Genomic DNA, 20352 nt, shown 5'->3' on the forward strand with positions numbered 1-20352 from the left:
CTGAAAGACACTTCTTAAATCCAGCAGAGCCACACCAAATAGCAACAATCGTTCTGTCTCGGAGCTGCTCCAGGGTGCTGAGGTAGCACCCAGCTTTGCAGACTCTCAGCTGGCTAGAAAGAAAAACTGTGACTGAATTTGCCATACGCTGAGATTAGCCTATAATAAACTGCAGCAATGAAGCCAGAATTTGTGAAATTGTAAACACAAAAGATGGTACTCTTTCTATGTATGCTCAGACTCAGAAGCAACATTATTCATTTGAGAATGCTGAAGGACCTGGCCCATGCCTTAAAAAGATAAAAAATAATGCGTTTTTGGTACAGTGCAATTTTAAATGCCTGTTATTTCAAAATGCATTAGGTCAGCTGACAGACAGTTTGAAACAGTTCTCAATTTTGAATATTAAAATACGGCAGAGATCACTGTTAAATTAGTCTGATAAGCAAATTAATTTCTAATTGGTTTTCGATGGTCTGATGATGCCTTCTTAGACTCTGAACTCATGTCATTACGTCATCTAATTTAATATGAAGTTCTGTGGACCATGCATTGGCAGCAGCCCTAGCTATAAATCAAAGCTTCTTACTCAGAGAGATCAGGGTTATGACATCATACCAAGGCACTGGTGGAAGACAATGGTCCTTCTGTGTGTGTCTGAATCTGGGAGAAGTATTTCAGCCAGTTCTGCAAGCCCACACTTAAATGAAAGGCCTTTCTAGCAGGTAAAAAGTTAATATAACTAACTTAGAAGAAAAAGAATAAATCATGCACATTCAGTAAAGGGAGTCAGAACGTTCTCAGATATAAACGATATATATTTTTTGACAATTCTAACAGGTGTGTGTTTGCTTTAGCACTTCAGCAATCCAGATAGGTTTTTAAACCTATTTTGGAGGGGGGAGTGGATGTTATTAAAATATGTGAACTGAAAAAATAAAATCTTACCAATTAAACAGATGTTTATCCTGATTAACATTTAACTACCAAATTCCCATTTTTATGTAGTATTATCAGTGTAGACATTTATGGCTCTAAAATATATTTATTTTACCTTGTATTTTTGTTGAACCTATCCAACAAAATAGCTTCCTTTCATGGTGCAGACTATGATGTAGTTCCCTGGCACCTGCATACAGATTTAAGTTAAGAGTATGAAAGTCAAAAAACACTACTTTTTTCATCATGTGCACACACACATTTCTTCAACTTTTGGACTAAATATCTAGCAATTGGTAAGAATTTGGGATGAGACTTTCAAAGAGAGCTGAGGAGCTAGGTATCTAAATCTCCATTACTGAGTAGAGCTCTGAAGGGCTGTTTGTGCCTTTGAAATCCTTCCTTGTCAGTCAGTTTTGATACTGGCAGCACACCTACAGAAGACTGCATAGGTGGTCCCAGCTCCTGTCACTGCTCTGGTGCTGATCAACCAGAGACTAATCAGGGATGTGGACACATCTCCATGTACCCTTTAGCCACTCTGGATTCGTGCAAAGACAAAATCCTGGCTGCTGCTGCAGCACTGGCCGGATCCAGCGTACTTGAGGCCTCACCCATTGTTCTGACTGTGGAGCAGCTGGTGTTGGGGAGAGGAAAGGAGCTGGCTGCCCTCACCAAACAATCCCTGCTTCAGTCACACCCCAGCAGCAGTGGCTGAGCAGATCTTTCTGAAATGCCCTGCCAACATATGTGCAGCAGTGGCAATCTCAGTGACAAGGGATGAGCACTCAGTCCCAGGGATCTTGTGCAGATGCTGTCTGTGGACTTGGTAGTTTACCTAGGCATCTATTAAACCAAAACATTTTTAAAGGTCAAGCTGCTATCAAGCCCTTACTTTTAGTTACTAAATCCAGTGCATGGTGACTCAAACACAAAGGAAGCCTCTTGCTTCCTTTGGGAGTACACATGTGTGTGCAACTTTTATCTGCACAAGTATCTGAACTCGCCCTCTCTTGCTAGTACAGTACTATTGGTGCTGCTCATCAGGAGGGCTAGCTCTGAAACATGCCTGCCTGCCTGCCCTTAGATTTTTACAGGTTCAGATGAATATGCACAGTTTTATACAAGAAAAGCTTTGGGGAGATGGAAACCTCGTGCATACACCTCACCACATAATCTCGGACAGTGACATTATCTGATTTGGAAGTGCTTTGCAGCTAACTAATTTGCTAAATGCTTTTCAACAGCTGTTAAACTATTAGGTTATTCTACACATATTTATGAGAAAGAAGATTGCATATGGTAGCTTGTTGCATGTCCTGCTAAACCAGGTGGGGAGAAGTGGAACGTAGGTGGAGGGCATTTTGGGTTGTGCTAGTACAGAAGATTGTGCATTAGCTTTCCTTCAAAAGAAAGAGATAAAAATTCTTAAAAGGTACGATTTTTCACCATAACACTTTGTTAAATCCTACAGTGTTGAACAGGAAAATCGAGTCCTGTGATATGCCCACTTGGGCTGGTCTACTGCTGCTCCCACAGCGTGGTGCAGCACCTGGCTTCACTGCCTTCAACCGGACGTTTAACTGTGCACAACACCCAGTCTGCACCAGCCAAGGCTTTCTATGTCGCCTCTGTCAGATGTTAAAATCCACTGGGCTGAGGTCTTTTTTGATGATGCTACACAACATTACACCACCAGTGCTTATTTCATCCCTGCTTGCATGTGAAATCACTGGGAAGCAAGGCAAAGAGTCCTCAAAATACTCATGTAGAGGAGATCAATGACCAAAACTTTTGCATCTGAAGGGGAATACTTGAAGACCAAAGTACTGATGAAAGACAGTTTTATGCATTGCAAGTTAACTATTAGGGGTAATCATTGCTGATGGTCAGACAGCCAGAGGCATCTACAGAGTGCTTGTCCACCCCTTTCTCAGGGCCAGCACACAGGTCATGCTTCTGCCTGGCCTTCCAGGTGAAGATGGAACACCACAGAGAGGCAGTGTTCTCCATGCACCTCTCCATACAGATCAAGACAGACTCTGTCTGCAGGTCAGATGTGGCTGGCTAGGCTCTCTGACTGCTAAAATGGATGTCACTTGGATGAAGTGTGGGCAGTGCAAGAAGCGTGGGCAGTTCAGTGGGTACCCAGCGCCTGAGGGTGTTATGCTGCTCAGTGCAACACGTGCCTCCTCTGCTCCTCCACAGACCTCCCATGGCTCCTGGATGGGAGAGCAGGGGCTGATACACCCAGTGATGATGAACTTTGTGATTGTCATAAATGAGAATAGGACCCTAACAAAACTTCACCTGCTTTTAGTTACTCTGCCAAATGTCAGAAGTAACAAACAGCCACTGAGTAACCAACATGAAATAAACTGTGTCAGTGTATAGTGTAAAAACAGGTAACCCTGATTCTTATTTTCACCTAAAATAAAAGTCCTCTTTCACCCTGTCCCTTCTGTTGCCCTGTCCTGCCATGTGCTGTCTTTGCAGCAGTCCAGATGCTTCTGGGGGTGAAAACACCTGCAGCGGGTCTGAGGCCCCAGGCCTGACTCATCCCCTGCTCCATCCCCTTGCTGAGCTCGTACTGCATCAGCCACTGGCCACGGTCCCTGCACCACACAGGGCCTGCCCTTGGCCCTGCTCCCCAGGCAACCCCCAAATCACCACCATTTTCCACAGAGGACTAGGCTAATAATTTTGCCAGCCTGAAGCAGGAAAACTGAACAAATACTGAGAGGTGAGAGGTGTCAGGAGACAATCAGCACAAGCCACATGCTGTGTCACATTAGACTGGCAGTGCTTTGCATCCTCATTTCTGCTAAGGGGATGATGTCATCTTTTAACTTAAGAGAGTGAGGTGTGGGCGGAAGGGCCGAGGTGAAAGAGAGGAATGGCTGCTCAATGTAGCCATGAGAAAGTGTTGTTGAACCCATCTGTATAGTGGACAGGGGATAATTTTAGAGTAGAGGCAGTAAGTCAGGAGAACGCTGACAGCTGTGTGCCATGGGCAGCACTCACCCTTTCCAGATGTACACCAAAGGGTGGTCCTGTGAGGAGTGGGGAGTTGGACTTAGTGATCCTTATGGGTCCCTTCCAATTTAAGATATTCTGTGATTCTATTCTACAGTGTTAAGAGCTTCACTTCTGTGCCACAGGGCTGTAAAACACAATATTGAGGCACATCTCGTCACCCCAGGCAAGCTCTCAGCACAACTCCACACCCACAGATTCAAAGGACTTCCATCCCCACCAAGTCACTGTGGCCAGGTTCTCAGAGGAGCTCAACATCTCAGAGACTTGTACAAATGACTGGGAGGCAGGGAGGCAAACGAATTGCAGAAAAGCTGTCTGCGAGTGAAATCTGCAGTTCGAAATCTGGCCCTGTGGGCAGCAAAATGCATCTCAAAGTAAAAGTTACCCAGAATGTCAACACCATTTTAATAAATACTGAAATGATCTTTCAATAATGCTTTGACAATTAAGAAGCCTGACAGAAACAGAAACTGGAAATACTTTATCATCAACTCTTTGCAAAAGCGTATTTTTTATTCCAGTAGAAGAAACACATTGACTTTCTTTTTTCCTTTTTATTAAGTATTTCCTAGACAAACTAGCCTGGCTCTGTTCAACATTCTTGATATCAATACTTGTTGGATAACAGAAAACAGAGAACACTCGCTCCTATCTGCAAAAATAAGTTCTTGAACACATTTACTCTTTTTTTTTTTTTTTGTACCTGCTTAAAAGAAATCTAAACAGACAGACATCTAATCCTTATCATTCATTGTTTAAAGTCTTCAGAGCAGGAGAACTCCTTCAGCTTTCTTAGATGAAAACACAGGATTTAGAACCACAGCACACACGCCTGTGTTCTTCTTCAGACTCTCTGGGTTAGTTTAACCCTGAAGCACAGTTTTCAGAAACTGCACACAACACAGCTGCAGAGTCTACCTGCCCAGAGCTGCAGCAGAAGGGGCACTTTAAAAGCTGAACATCCAAGGGTCTGCTCATTGCGCTCTGCTCAGACTCCTGACTGCATTGTCTGGTTCAGAGCCCTCCTCCTCAACTTCTGGTGCGATGTGGCAATGCAAAATGTATCAGTAGTTACCACATGAGCTGCAGAAATTCACCTGTGCTATAATGGTATGAAAACTACTTATATTTCTGTACCGGGCATGTCTGTGGAGGAGTCTCAAGAGCCTACAGCCTGCAGGCTTCAGGACAAAACTGATACGCAATTGCCCAGTGATGCATATCATTGAAGCAATACTAAAAAAAAAGACATTACAGCCATTTCTGTACCATATAGGCTAATACAGGAATCAGGAGTTGCTCAAATTTAGCAGAACAGTAAATCAAAATTTCAATTAAAAGTGGATTATGAGTACTTAGGTTTACAGTCTATCCCAAGCCAAAGACTTAAGCAAGCCTGCTTTCAAGACCTTGGCTCTTTTTACGAAGCATCTACTTTCTTGTTTGCTTTATTTAAACTTTTAATTTACAGGTAGTAATATTTTTATTTTTACAGCAGGTTTTTTCTTTTATTTCTGAAGCAGAAACTCATCTTCACCAAGTAAGTCCCTGCTCTGCCAAACACTTGAGCTAACAGAGGGAAGGTAATATCCTGCCACATCTCTGCAGCACGGGAGAAGCCCTATGGCGACGAAATAACACAGCTGGAGGTGGCAGCTTGTGCTGGATGCATGTCACAGAGCTGTACTCCATGGAGATGCTATAGGACCATCCATGGGAGGTGGGATGAGTGAGGTCACGTGTCCCTGGATCCACTGGCTGTTTTCCCCTAGGGAATGAGGAGAAATAGGAGCTACAGGAAAAGCCTCCTACTGCTTTGCTGTGGGGGTGGGAGCTGCACAGTGAGCCCATGGCTCCTCCCTAGTCTGCGTGTGCCCACACCCACCCCAGGAGCACAGCCAGGGGGCTCACACAATATTTAGGCTTTAGTCCACATTTAGTATTTTGCTTTGGCACAGTCCAGTTGAGCTGTAAAATATGTGTCTGATGTGCATTATGAAACTTTTGGAAGTTCTGTCAAGCAGAAATACCTGCAAAAATACGGCAGGCACTGAAATGTAGCATTTGATTAGTCCTAAAGCACAGAAGAAGAAGAAGCAGGTTACAGGATACTGTCTCATTTGAGTAAAACCAGACCTCACACTTCATGACCACTCTGACATTTTCCTGTCAAAACCCTACACGTTCTCTGTCTGTGGTATTTGTTTAAACAACACACAAAGTGTTACCTGGGACAAAATCATGCTTATCTCATCTCCTTTTTTTTTACACTGATCACCCAGTGGTTCTTGACTCAGATAATTTTTTCTGCATGAGCTAAACTTTGGTTTTCTACAATGCCTTGAAACAGTAAAATAATGTTGTGACTGAAATCAAATGAAGCCTAAAATGACTCCTAGAAATACAGGAGCATAAATGACTGATTCAATCACTGTATATGGTTTCTAAATACATAGCTGAGGAGCTTGTATCTATCTTTGAAAATAACGATGGAAAAAAATACCAGCCACATAAGGGCAAAACCTTACTGCTGTAACACAGGTGTTACAACACAAGCATAACAAAAACATACTATATTATTAATTCTGATGATTGCAGAAGCACATTCACTTTTACCACTGTTATTGGAGAGGTTGCAAAGTACGCAACATGTTTTTCAATTACCTATATGCATATATACATATGCTTTAAGAGAATGTGAGTGGAGAACCAAACAGGAATGGAAAGAATATTTACTAGGAATACCTGCTTTCCTTTATCCTACCCTAGTGTTACATTTTTTCTTTTAGGTTTCCTTACGCTGAAATGGAAAGATTTCACTTGAATTTTAATTGCAGTACAGCACGTAAAATTCAGCAGACTAAACTAGATTCCAAATGTTTTCAACAATTACCATAATTAAAGATGTCTTTGCAGAACAAAGCCTCGGCTGATTCTCTGTTGTCACTAGGTCTGCTGTCACTAGGTATATATTATTCCCATCTCTTCACATCAAATGAAACGTCAGATGTTCCAAAGACAGAACGGTGACAGTATAAACCAACTCTGCAGGAGTGCACACTTTTCCCAGGGTTTAGAATACAATGGTAAAAAAGGGCCTATGTAAAGGCTGGAGGGAAGATGCTGCTTAATAACGAGTAGTTAAGAAGAGGCCAGAGTCTGAAATATTTATGAGGGTAACTTGGTGACAAGGAAATACCTGATTGCCTCCACAACTGATTTTTGTTGCTGAAAAGTGTTGTGGAAGAGAATAACAACTCTTTTTCTTTCCAATTTAAGAGATGAACAGTCTTTAAATATACACAGACATCCCCAGTGGGAATGAAGTTTGCATAAGTAGGCTGATTCAGTGAAGCACAGCTACACAGAATATATGCAATAAGCACTCCGTTGCCATGTCAGGTTTCCCGTACGCTTATTTTTAATTTAAGTCCTGATAAAAGTGCACACATGCTAACTGAGTGAAATTCCAAACGTGTACTTTATGGGATTTCACCTAAAAAACAATAGCGTGTCTCTTCAAGTCATGTGACATTACTTAAATATTGCTTTATTAGTATTTCCCACAGAAGGATTATTTTTGCTTGGGAAGTCTACAAAAATGCATAGCTTAATATTTTTCTCTAATTCTTCTTCCTTCCCAAACAACAACAACAACAAAACAACCACCCTTCTTTTCCTACTTTCCCCCAAAGAGCCTTCTCAGTATAAGGGCCATTTCAAATAATAATTAAAAATAAATATCTAAATTTACTAGCTATTAAATTCTTCATACAAGCCTGATTGGAATTCAGCTATGGTGAGAGACTTTATTGTCACTTCACAGCAACCAATATAAGCTCAAAGAAAAAAAAAAAATACTGGCACAAGTTTCTGAAAATTTCCCATCCATGAAGCATTTTACATGGAGCAATCCAATCTCTACCCACATTGTCTATCTCAATTTTCACCCTGTGCAAGGCAGCAAGGTGCAAGACGACTGCAAGGAGAATCCACACACCACCTCCAGCTCAGAGCCCAGCATGCTAAAAATATTGTGGTGTTCAGAAATGTTACTTGAATGCAATTTACTCTCTGGGGCTAGAAAGTCAGACCAAGGGTTGACAGCTGCTTAGCAGAGAGCTCAGTGCCTTCACAAACATCTGAGTTCATGCTGTGGCTCTTCACCTCCCAAAAGCAGAAGTCCTTATTTCAACAGGTCTCTGCCATCAATGCAAATGCAAATGATCTGCAGAGGCAGTCTCTTGTGTGGCCAGCAGAGATCAAGGCAACTCTCCTGGATTTATTCTTACTCTCACAGCACCAGGTATACTTCCAGAATATTCGAATTTTACTAAAGCATTATTAGAGCCATGTATCATCCTTATCTCTCACTTTTGCTAGCAGAGATAAGGAATTTGTTTTGTTACCATTAGCAGGAAGATAGGTGAAAAGTTGGTACTGGCTTCTCTTTCTTTTCCCGTTGCAGACATAGAAGTTGACCTGAACAGGGCTGGTAATTCTCTGATTGCGGAAAGGTGGTATCTCAACCACCAATGAGTTCTGTAAAAGCAAGAAATCAGAAAGTCAAGGCAGAACTAAGGCAGTCTAGCTGTACAATAGTATTGAAAAATTAACCCCAAGAAGGAAGAGAAACACTCTCTGAAGGTAAACGGGTGGGCTTTGTGGGCAAGGATGGCTTCCCATCGAACCCCAGTGTCCATGCCAAGGATTCCAGAAGTAGGGAAATTATTTTAGCATGGCTCAGATCTTTACAAAATCACTAGTCTTCACTTCTTCCCTTTGGACAGCAAATATGATACTCCATATGGACAAGGACCTATCCAGCCTGCCTCTGTCAAGAATCTGGGACCACAATCAAATTGCAGTCTCTAACTCAGCAGGAGAAGGCAACAGCTCAGTTGGCAGGTCATCCCTCATATATCTGAACCTAGCAATATTTCGTTTGAAAGGAATTAGGACAGCATTACTCAAATACTTCAATTTTCCACAGTGAAATATATTTTCATATAACAACTCAGGAAGTTTTAAGCATGCTAGCTTCTGTGGATGGGAGATTCACTGTTGCAAGCACATCTAGTACAACATGAAAGGGCTGGAGAATGTGTAGATGATCTTCTACTGTCAGAAACTAAATGCCTCAGCATGAGGCTAAGGAATGACTTAGCTTCTAGGGCATCAGCTTACACATGCGCACAGTGAATCTGCTACGACCATCAAAACCTCCCTTGGTGTTTTTGAAAGAGTAACAGGGAATGCTCTTCTTAGCATTTGGCCTGAATTCAGCCAAGATCTTTAAATTGTTTGTCTGCAGGTTTGCAAGTATTGCATATTCCTGCAGACGTGGAATAGTGAATGCACTTCCCACTTAAGAGTCATGGCTGAGGGTTCTGAGCTGATCTCCTGTGAGGGGACTCATGTTTCTTCTGCTGAAGATAGAGGAAAGCCAAGGAAAATTATCAGAAATTGCTTTGGGAGCAGCGGAAAGAACTGACCCAGCAAGACAAAAGATGAGCAGATGGAACTGGCCCATCTCGGACAATGAAAAAATATTTTCCAAACGGTCTCTCCTACTTTTGGGATAGCTTCCAGTGAAGGCTTTTTACCCCATGCTCATGTTAAAGAAAGATTTCCAGGAGGGGAGGCCTAAGTACTTGTTCTCTTTTAGTGCCAAAGCCTTGGAAATCCCTCTTTAGTAACAGTGCTGGAGAAGGCAATATATATTTTTCATCTTGATGTTAAAATATTTAAGGCAGACTTACTGGCTTGCACATTTCTTTGTCGGTTTTGGCTTCCATTTCCCACACATGGTGACCATCTAAAAGACAAAAGAAAAAGATATCTAGTTCTGTCCTTTTTTTCCTTCCCAGCCAAGAAAGGAACAACTTTTGCAAAAACAATCTCTTTGAAGGGGCATAGCATATGTGAAAAGGAGCTCTCACGATGCATTGCCCAAAGAGTTGCCCAACTAAGACACCATCTGGGTAACCTGTGACAGGAGTCTCTTCAGCTTTTCTGAAGGGAAGAACCACAATCCATAGTAAATGGTATCACGATGGGGGATGAGGCACTGGGAGTTTGCCTGGACAAAATATGCAACCATTCTACATCTTAATTCACAGAACTTTCAGACAATACTGCTACCTATGACGCCTTTTGAATACTATCTAGGCTGTAAATCATATTCAATATTAATATTAAACAATACAAAAAGAAAGGTAGTATTAAGGAAGCTACTCAGCCATGCAGGATTTGATTTTAATATGCTCCTAGTCTGGCTTGTTAAAATTCTGCTACTTGGTCAAAAGGCAAGGCCACAGACTGGGAAACACAGCTTTAGGCTCCATTTTGAAGTTGGTTTTGTTCAGCTACAGCAGTCCCACTTCTGGAGCTGCTTTTAGTGATGTGTTGGGTCCTCCAGATTTACTGAATTTCTGTTTTCAAGCAAACATAGGTTTAAGCCACAACTCTAATTTTTTTTTCTGGGAACGTGTCTTTTGGAAGAAACTGGCTTTGTCTGGTCATTTTTCCTGCACATTACTGATACAGAAATCACTGGAAAACAAGGTGGGCTTTTATTTCCTTGCATCTTCAGACCTCAATTGGAAAGAAACTAGAAAAATAGTACAGAAGGTAAGGTTTCCAGTCTACAGGCCTAGAAAAACACAAATGAAAGGCCATAAGCAGATTGCTGGATAAGCTGGGCAGTAGAGACACATGCAGCTTCACGAGTCCCACCACTGTCATTTGTTACTGAAATGAAGGGGAAACTGAGACTTGATATCATCTCTTTTGTACATTTGTTGCAGCACTGGGACATGCAAATGCAAATATTAGTTATTTTGAACTTCATCACATGGACATGGGCCTGCCTTAGAAAAACAGCCCTCTGAAAGGTAAAAGAGTGAATGCACTTTTTCTTTTCTCTTTGCTTTCACAGCCAAGATGGAGGTGACGCATTTAGAACTGCCTGATTTATTACAAATGTCTGTAAATAATATTTTTGTGTACAGCTGTCCTACTGTGAAAGGAACGCTGCTGAGGGACTATCCCTGGCAATTGCTTTAATGTCCAAAACTCCCTTCCTTTTAATGTATGAAAAGAAGCACACCACGAAGGCTGAAGCACAAATACCACAGTGGATTTGGCAGGTCTTTCCATAGGAAAACAATTAGCAGATCTACCCTCATTTTCTTCCTACATTTTAACTTGTGACGCTGGAAGAGGAATCCCTTTAATTGGTACTGCCACATTCAGCTGCAGGGAGAGAAGGAGTAGCCAGACTGTGCTTGAGACTCCTTAACGATGCCTTTGGAGAGTGCCAGAACTGAAGTAGGCTTCTTGGGAGGACTGGCGATCACTTCACAATTTATCCAACAGATGTTTCCCCTGGGCTGTCAGTAGAAAACCCTGACCAAAATTTGACAAGCCAGGACACATTCCCTGTCTGGGAGCAGCCACCTTTATCTCCAGCCTCTGTAGCACTCCCTCCCTGCCCCTTATTAATTCAATCAGTTATAAAAGCAACACAGCCCTGACACTATTACACATTTTGTGAAGTGTAGGAACTTCTGCTTTGGAAGGGGTTTGCTAGGCTTTTTTTTTAAAAACCTACAGACGTCCAGACTAGTAGTTAACATGTGTTCAATTTGCCTTTGTAAATGGATTACCAGAAGTTCAGGTTTTTGCTATGTTTAATTTGTGCTTTGCAAGACGAATGATCTGATTCAGGTTTCTGGTTTTTATTTCCTGCCGATACTTCAGGAAAATTCAAAATTACTCCATCTCCAGCTAATCTTTCAATTATTTCATGCAGCACTGCCTTCATGCATTTTTGAAATTTTTATGATGACAAAAGGAGTTTGTTCAGAAACATTTTAGATGCTGTAATCTAAACTATTAGGAAAATAAAAATCCAGAGCCATGGCTTGTCTCTGGAAACTAGTAAGAACAATACAGGTTTTGCTCCAAGAAATTCCCTTGGGACTGTCCAGACCATCAGCAACTGAGGGGAAAGGGAAGAGAGGGAAGAAATAGGGAGTAGACAACTCATTAACAACTAGCGACATTTCATCATTTCATTTAATAAAAACACAGGGAGCAAAAGTTGTTATGAAGCAAAAAAAAAAAAAAGAAAGAAAGAAAGAAAGAAAGAAAGAAAGACAATTCCTCATATTACGTCTGGTGAACCAAGAGGGAAATCTCAACGCCCACGGACTGGGACCAGCTCCAAGAGGGAAACCTTAGACCACTACGTCAACCTTTTACAGTAAACATGTTTTGCAGGTTTAAACAGTTCAGCTGAAATTGAAAAAAAAAGAAGGAATAATGGCTTCAGAATGGTTTGTGGGAGCCCTAAGCCTCAAGATAGTCGGCCTATGGTGGAGAAAATGGTTTTGCCCCAGTACTCATCCACCGGGGAGCCTGGTGAGCAGGCGGGATGCCGCCTCCCGTCAGCGTGTGCTGGAGGAGTGAGAGCTGCTCGCCCACAAAAGTTTCCATTGTACGCCTGCCACATCTGCAGCAACACGCCTGGTCTGAGCCCGAGGCAACTCCCTCCTGGCTGCCGGCCAACCCAAGTACACCAGAGCAATTTATACCTTTCCAAAATGCAAATAATTCAAATTACAGACATAACACAAAGCTGAAGCAGACACATTTCAGGCATTCCCGTTAAAGTTTGCTCTCTGGAATTACCGTACCCAAATGGGCAGTTGTTATACAGGGACGGGGGGGAGATGGAGTCAGGAGAGGAAGGAGAGGAGGAGGCATGAAGGAAAAGGGAGAAAACAGCTTTTCCAAAGGTCTTATTTCATTCCCTTTCATTTCACTATTTACTTTTACAAAGTAATAAGAAGTGTCTTCTCCAAACCAAATGCCTGGCTTTGCTTTGGTGTCTTTAAGATTTATAGTGCAATATTTTGAAGAGAAAGACAGTTCTTTATATAGCTAAAAAGTTCTGTTAAAATATTATACTGGTGTCTTTAGTTTTGTAAGTTTTTCTTTTTTTCTTTTTTACCAAATGGAAATAAACCCAAAACATCCATGCACAGAAGGGCAGGGCAGAAGCCCTGCAGAGTCCCCAGTGGAGTGCTCTGCTCCCTCACTGGCAGCAGCAACAGCCTTCAACCCGACAGAGCCAAGGCTTCCAAGGGGAACCATGCACGGGCTGGATGAATGACCCTCAAATCCCTCCTCCTCCAAAGAGGCAGCGGCAGTGCTGGGGGAACGAGAAGCTGGTCCCGCCTGTTCCGCACGGGCTGGTGGCTGTGCTGACAGGTGGCCATCAGCACTACCGCCAGCTGAAGACACCAGGTTTGTCAGGAAGCCTGACATTTACAGACCCATCCCTGTTATTTATAGCCATCCCCGCTCCGTGTGTGCTTCACCACCATCCGCTTCTGCCTTGTTTTCTTCGTTGCAGTGAAACTCGGAGCACCTGGGATTGCTAATGACGAAAATGCTGTGAACCTATGTGTTATGGGGGGGGTGGATTTTCAGCTCTGCAAAGCATAAACACCCTGTTTTAACATGGGGTAGTTGAACAGTGAATGGGCCTTTGTAGCCTGCTCTTATCGGCCCTCGCTCCAGCGTCGAAGGAAACTGCGCACAAGTCCAGAAGTAAAAATACTCTAATTCATCAGGGAATTCCCTGCAGTATGAGTCACCAAGCGGCTTCCCCACCACACCCAGCTACAAGATTTCCACATAAAAAGGCACTGTAAAGGTCTGTTTTAACACAGAAGCAGGGATAAAATGTAGTTGTGTAAATCTAGCAGCTTCAGTTATTCACCCATAGAGCCTTGCAGATCATGACATACAAATTTTCCTCATGGAAGAGGAACACAAAGAGCTGCAAAGACTTTCCAAAGACATTTTTGTGGCATCCTCCCCTTATCAATGCCCAGAGAGATCCTCTGGGGTTTCTAGGGCTGGATTTACCTTTGTGTCTCAGGGAACTGCAAGTACAAGGGTTTGCAAGCTCAAAACAATCGAACAGCCAGCATAACTTTCCAAAATGACGGATTGCAGAAACGGGGAAGAATATACAAACGCAAAAAACCCAAGCTTGGAAACTCAGGAAGGTATAACATCTGTCAACCACTTAAATCTTGCCTCTATGAAACGGGCAAAATGGGAATGTTCAGATATACTCAAGTTATTCCACTTTACTACAGGAGGTTAAAACAGTCTATATTCTTTAGCGGGCCTGTGTTCACTTGAGATGTGAGAAGAATAGACATTATCTAGCATTTCACTGCCTATACACAGGGTACATTTTATATTTTTCCAGTCTGCACTTCAATACAGTTTGACTGCACTGGCTGCATGGTAAACCTGTATTTACATTCATATATTCCAGGTAAAATGGTGAAACAAGCCCTAGCCTCCCAAAGGAACCCACTACTTGATTAATGTTTTGTGAGATTACCCTGAACAATAATTCCTGTGTTACAGCCCAGATTACTTCAACATGTCCACAATGGGCAGGGCACAGATGCAATGCAGCATCACTTTGAGGTGCTCTGCAAACACTGTCTACCCTCCTATTTGGCCCTAACAATGCATATTTAAATCCCCGAAGAATGAAGAATTTAAAAGTTTTCAACTTGCACTGCTACCCTTCATCCCTGGTGAGTGCCCTCATGACACTGAGATGACTGATCTGTGAAGATATTCAGAAGGAATGGATGAACTTCTGTGCAAAGGAGAGGATGAAGACTATGGCAAATCTCATCATTTGGACTTAAGAGTTATCCAGTTCTCTGCAGAGCTGCCATCAGCTTCAAGGGGAAGTTGGACTGGCAATGAAAGAGGTGAGGAGGAAGCTCTGTTGCTTGGAGGAGAGCAGTCGCCACGACAGTCCTGGGCATGACCCACTGGCACTGTCTCACCAGCTGGCACTTATGGGTTAGCATGGGTGTACTAGTGCCAGATTTGGCACTGGTAGCAGCCTTTTGGATTTGGGGATGCCACATGCAGTCAGGCCACTTTTCTCAGCTGGTCCTACAGCTGTCTTGCTGCAAACCGTGTCTCCCCAGCTGGACACTAGCAAGGGAAGGGGATCCCACCAAGTGGGTGGGATTCTATGCCTGTCCTGATACGCTGGTGTACATCCTATAGACATTTACAAGGCATTAGGAGGGACCAACACCAGCCAAGCAGTCTGACATGGGATGTACAGGGAAGATGGAGGAAGAGAGCAATGAAACATTCAGAAATATAGTGTGTGCTAGCAGAGAGCAAGTATCTGAATTGTAAGTGGCTAGGACCTTCCTTTTGAGATCCTCAGTGGCACTTGCTCTCCTGAGATCTCAGACTCTCAGGGACCCATGAGCAGTGAGATGCCACCTAGTCCCAGAGCCACTTTCAGAGCAGCTCTACCTCCTGGTGCAGCTCCTGCTGGTGCCATGGCCTGCCTACTGGCCAGCACGTTGACCCCAGATTGTCTCTCCAGCCACACTCCTCTCTACTCTCTGCTCTTACACTATTTTTGCTATGAGACCACACAGCTGTGCTGATTTTCACTTGTGCTATTTCCCTCTTCCATGCCAGGAAGTCTCCCAGATGTTCTTTTGCCCTCCTCACAGTCTACTGTGCTGCTACAGAGACTTCCCAACTTTGCTCCCCATCCTTGGCATGCCTTCTGGCATACCTCTGTCCGTACGTGGCAGGGCTCAGGCATATCTGACCTATTTTTATTTCCATATCAAAGGTGCTCTATTTGCTGGTATCTTCTTATAAGCATTTTTGCAGCATATGTATTTTGTCCACTTCTTCAACTTCATTTTTGTAGTATTGAGCTGAGTGACATGTAGACTTAGGTCTGTTTGTCATCAATATGATACTCTCGAGTTAGTTCTTCTCTCTTCCTTACCTTGAATTAACAGTAAGAATGTCATGCAGCAAGCAGGTGTAAAAATCCAGCACAAAATGGATCCCACGGTACTTTGGAATCAGTGCCAGGCACACGCTTCCTCTCTGATTGCTCAGCTGGGCAAGCCAAAAGCTGAGGGGCTCACTTTGCCTGAATGGTGAGGCCTTTTTAGCTGCCTTTTGCCACAGTATGTCTAACAGACGTAATTATTCTGAGTTCCAGTGTTTGCAAATGAACTGTAATTTTCATCCAGGTAATTAAAAGGAGGCACAGTGCTGACAACTGACAGAGCTAGGTTCGTTTTGAGCCAAAACCATCGGAAAGACCTGCCAGATACTATTTTCAGCAGAATGGAAGCTGGTTGTGCAATTTGTGCTCTCTGACACCTCCCCCTATTCGTTGGTCTGAGGGTTTTATTTAATAACTTTAAGTAATTCCAGGTCTAAGACACACAACTTCCAAGTAAAACTGCAGCTTGACATCCCTGAAAAATCTCTCTAGAGCAGGCAAGTCAAACAACGCACACCCAGCACAGCCACCCACCAGCAGTCATGACAGCACTTCACTCTGGTTTTGATTACATTCACGTCATCTCCTTGTCTTCACAATTTTACTTTCCTCTGGGAAACTCTAGTAGGCTGAACCTGTGACTCTGCAGCTGAAACTGAATAAAAAATTCCTGGTCCATCTTCTTCAGTCTAATCTGTCTCATATTTTCTCAGACTATTGGAGTAACAAACCTCACAGCCAGTTTAAATCAAGTTCCAAATTTTTCTTCCATGAACAATTCTTTTCCTCTACTTCTGCGCTGGATGCCAACAGCACCACCTGTACTATACTTACTTCTCGTTATTTCTCAACTTAAGATGTAAATTTGATCCAAATGCTTTTAAATCATCCTTCTTCATTATTTTTTGAGACACAAACTCTTCAACTGTATGACCGCAACTACCCAACTTCCAGAAACTTCCCATTATGGCAACTCCTTGTGACTTTTTGGCAGATGCTTTTGAACAACATTTTTAATTTTTTTTCCATCTCATTGTCCCCCTCATGTCCCTTTTCTTGTTTCTCTTGTTCAAGAAGGTCAGGCTGAATCTACCATTCTTTGATTCTCTGCCTTGACCTCAGCTTCCCAGTAAAAAGGTACACTTTGGAAACAATTTATCTCTCTATTCCCCTCTTAAATGTCATTCTATTTTCTTCTACATTGAAGGTGTAACCTTACTTCTTTAACAGACCTAAAAGGAACATGCTCCTCTTCCCTCAGCTCTCCCCACATTTCCTGTGATACCCATCTGAGACATGAACCAATTCTTAATGATGTCAGGAAAGCAAAAGGAGACAGGAACTTGTCATTTTCCAAAAGACGTAGGCATTCCCTCCAAAACCTAAGTACTTTGAAGGCATCCCCTTGTATTGCTTTATGTAGCAAGGTCTGGCTAGTGGTTGGGCTGCAGGGGTGGAGAAGATTCCAGAAGTTGCCCCCATATCTAACAGAACCAGTTCCTGATGGCTCCAAGATGGACTCTGAGCTGGCCAAACCTGAGACCAAAGCTGGTGGAACCTCTCCACCAACATACTTGAGAAGGGGAAAAAATCTGCAAGACCTATAAGACAGGAGTGAGAATAAGTGAGAAGAACACCCCTGCAGACCCCCACAACAGTGAAAGAGGGGGAGGAGCTGCTCCAGTGGCCAGAACAGAGATTCCCCTGCAGCCTGTGGTGAAGACCATAGTGAGGCAGCTAGCTGTGCTCCTGCAGCCCACAGAGACAATCACACCACAGCAGAGATCCACATGTAGCCAGTCAGAGCCCACGTCCCTGGCAGGAGCTGCAACCTGTGAGGGGGAGTCCAGGCAGAAGTAGGTTTTCTCCCAGAAACGATGGCTGCGGGGCACCCACACTGAAGCAGGCTGTTGAACCTCGTGGAGAAGACTCATGCTGAAGCAGTACATGGAGGACTGGTAGGAAGGAATGGTAGGTAAAGAGGAGCTGTAATGGACTAACTAAAGTCTCCATGACCTTCTGTGCCACTCCGGGAGAGGAAACAGAAGTTGGAATGAAGGTGTGAAGTTGAGCTAGGGAATGGAGGCAGAGGTAAAGGTAGTTTTCAGTTTTACCTTTGTTTTTCACTATTCTACTCTATTTTTAATTGGCAATAAATTATTTCCCCCAAGTGGAGCCCGTTTTGCCTGTGACAGTAACTGATATGCAATCTCCCTGTCTTTATCTTGACGCATGAGCTTTTTCATCTTATTTTCTTCCTCCTGTCCCTGTTGAGGAGGGGGAGTAAGAGAGCCACTTGTTGGGCACCTGGCAGCCAGCTAAGGTCAACCCCACTATACTTCTTTCCTCCACTGTCTTTAGCCACTGATCGCTTCATTAGACTCTCAGATTTCTTGTAAGGGCTGTGAATTCCTGCGTGTTTGGACAGACAGACCTACTGGAACAGTAACAGTAAAAACTATTTGAAATCTTGTGCTAGTTGTAAAAGTTCAGAGACAAAGCTTTGACTGGATGGATACAGCTACTTGAAGCTACTTAGTCTGGAAGACATGAAAGAATAAACTTGAAGCATTCAGCTGTATTTTCTGTAATAATAAAAAATGTACAGGATTACTTGGACAAGTGACTTTTGAGACCACGTGGTTATTCCTTATTTCTTTGTTGCCCACAGTAAGTATCTGTGAATGACTGATCTCATTCTTCACTGTGAGAGCAACACCCTGGATGAGACTTGCTGCTGCTGACACCATCGCATGCGTATGGCTGCTGCCCCACTCTGTCTTCACCATTCCCTAGACTGAACAGCCAGGAAAAACTGAAACGTGCTGTCATTTACTACAAGCTGCATCACTATTCCTCCATGCGCGTGAAAGGGTTCCACCATCAAATGACTCCAGCATCTGATGACACAATTTGCCCAAGGATATCTATTTCTGGGCAGTGGCCAGAAACCCCTTCAGCTATCAATACATCTCTAGGATCTAGGTTCAAGTGACCTTCACATGAACTCCACGATCCCAACTTGTATGCCTTTGAAGTTTCCAGTTTATCTAGTTTCCTGAATTTTTAACCTCACTGCGCATGAGTCAGCATGCAATTGCTCACTGCCAACTGGAACATGTGTCCTGAACTTGGATAAACAGACAGATAAAGACAAAATTAAGTAGTATCTGTCTATCTGATTAGAGGGGAAAGAAGAGTTTTGCCACTTGGTTATTTATTACGTGAGCTACAGTATGATTACTGGTGTGAAACATGACCCCTTTTTGGCCAGTTGCCCCCTAAACTGCTACTGGCAGTGGAAAGAGCAATGGAAAGATCTCTGAGAATGTGAGATCTTTTACCATGTGGAGCTCTGCCAACACTCAGGTCACCCATCTCACCATCCCATCACGTCAAAACAGACTCCAAACCCTAAGCTCCAGAGTGTATCTGAGTCAAACTAAAAAGCCCACATGCTTCCTCAATGCATCCGTTCCATTCACATGCCACTCAAATGCTTTGTCAACATACCACTTTCCAGAACTTTCTGTAAGTTTTGCTGAAGCTGAAGGACTCTTGTTTGAGTTACTTGTCATATTACAAGGTAAATTCTGCTCACACATGTGGGAAACAGAACTGAATCTGTAAGACTGACAATTGTACCTTAAGGCAGCAAATGATTGATTTTAATCCTTGCCAGAGACACGGAAATTTGAGAGGAACAAAAAACCTGTGAAATGCCAGAGCGGACAGTTACATACATTCAGCTTCCTTCTTTTCTGTATCACATTTCCCTTGTGCAAAAATTCAGCTGAACAAGCTTGACCACACATCTAACAGGATACAAACTGTTAAGTTTTCCCATCTGAAATACTTATAGAAAGCTATGATTTCCTTTGGCATATATATACAAAACAAAAAATTAAATTGGTGATTTCACCCTGTTATCTTTCATCTGCTCTAGTTTTAACTATTACACATCAACACCTTCATGTTCTAAGAGCAAAACCTGCTCAGCTGGGAGGAGGAACAGTTTTGACCAAAAAAAAAATCCATTTAACAAAATAAAAACATGAGTAGAATGAAGAATTTGAAGCAATTACTAAATCTGAAAAGTTTCCTAATTGTTTGAAAATATTCAAAAAGAAAATTCCCTGGAGGAAATGTTGCTTACATGTGGTTTATTTCTCTGTCTTTCAGGAACTTTGAGTGTCAAAGGCTTTGGGCACAACAGCTGAGGATATTATGCAACTAGATTACTGAAGTGTGTAGGTGCCAGAATTACTGTTGAAATCTGAGTAATTAATAAGTTTTTCAAAACCATTGAAATCTGTAAGTCTGGAGTTACTTAGAGATATTGTGAACGCTACAAATGTCCATCAAAGAGAGTGATGCATTTGCTACAGGGAAGATTAGACACAGCCTTTAACCAGGACAAAATGGCCCTCTACGTTAACAGCCCAGAGTCAAAGTACCAAAGTCAGTGTTATTTGAGAAACGAATCT

General features: G+C 42.8%; 1 protein-coding gene across 5 annotated transcripts in view; it reads right to left on the minus strand.

Annotated features, from left to right (window-relative positions):
* The window catches only part of NFATC1 (nuclear factor of activated T cells 1), a 108995-nt gene that overhangs the window by 35510 nt on the left and 53133 nt on the right, over window positions 1-20352 (minus strand). For 4 of the 5 annotated variants that reach the window (XM_066323708.1, XM_066323699.1, XM_066323683.1 and 1 more), the window contains exons 7-8: window positions 9741-9796; window positions 8388-8520 (exon numbers count right to left, since the gene is read on the minus strand). In XM_066323708.1, the coding sequence (XP_066179805.1) occupies window positions 8388-8520; window positions 9741-9796 (189 nt within the window). Of the gene's footprint in view, window positions 1-5465; window positions 5747-8387; window positions 8521-9740; window positions 9797-20352 lie in introns of those variants that run through there. The other variant, XM_066323717.1, reaches the window with a different exon arrangement.

Source organism: Sylvia atricapilla, chromosome 1, assembly GCF_009819655.1.
Source record: "Sylvia atricapilla isolate bSylAtr1 chromosome 1, bSylAtr1.pri, whole genome shotgun sequence".
NCBI lineage: Eukaryota > Metazoa > Chordata > Aves > Passeriformes > Sylviidae > Sylvia > Sylvia atricapilla.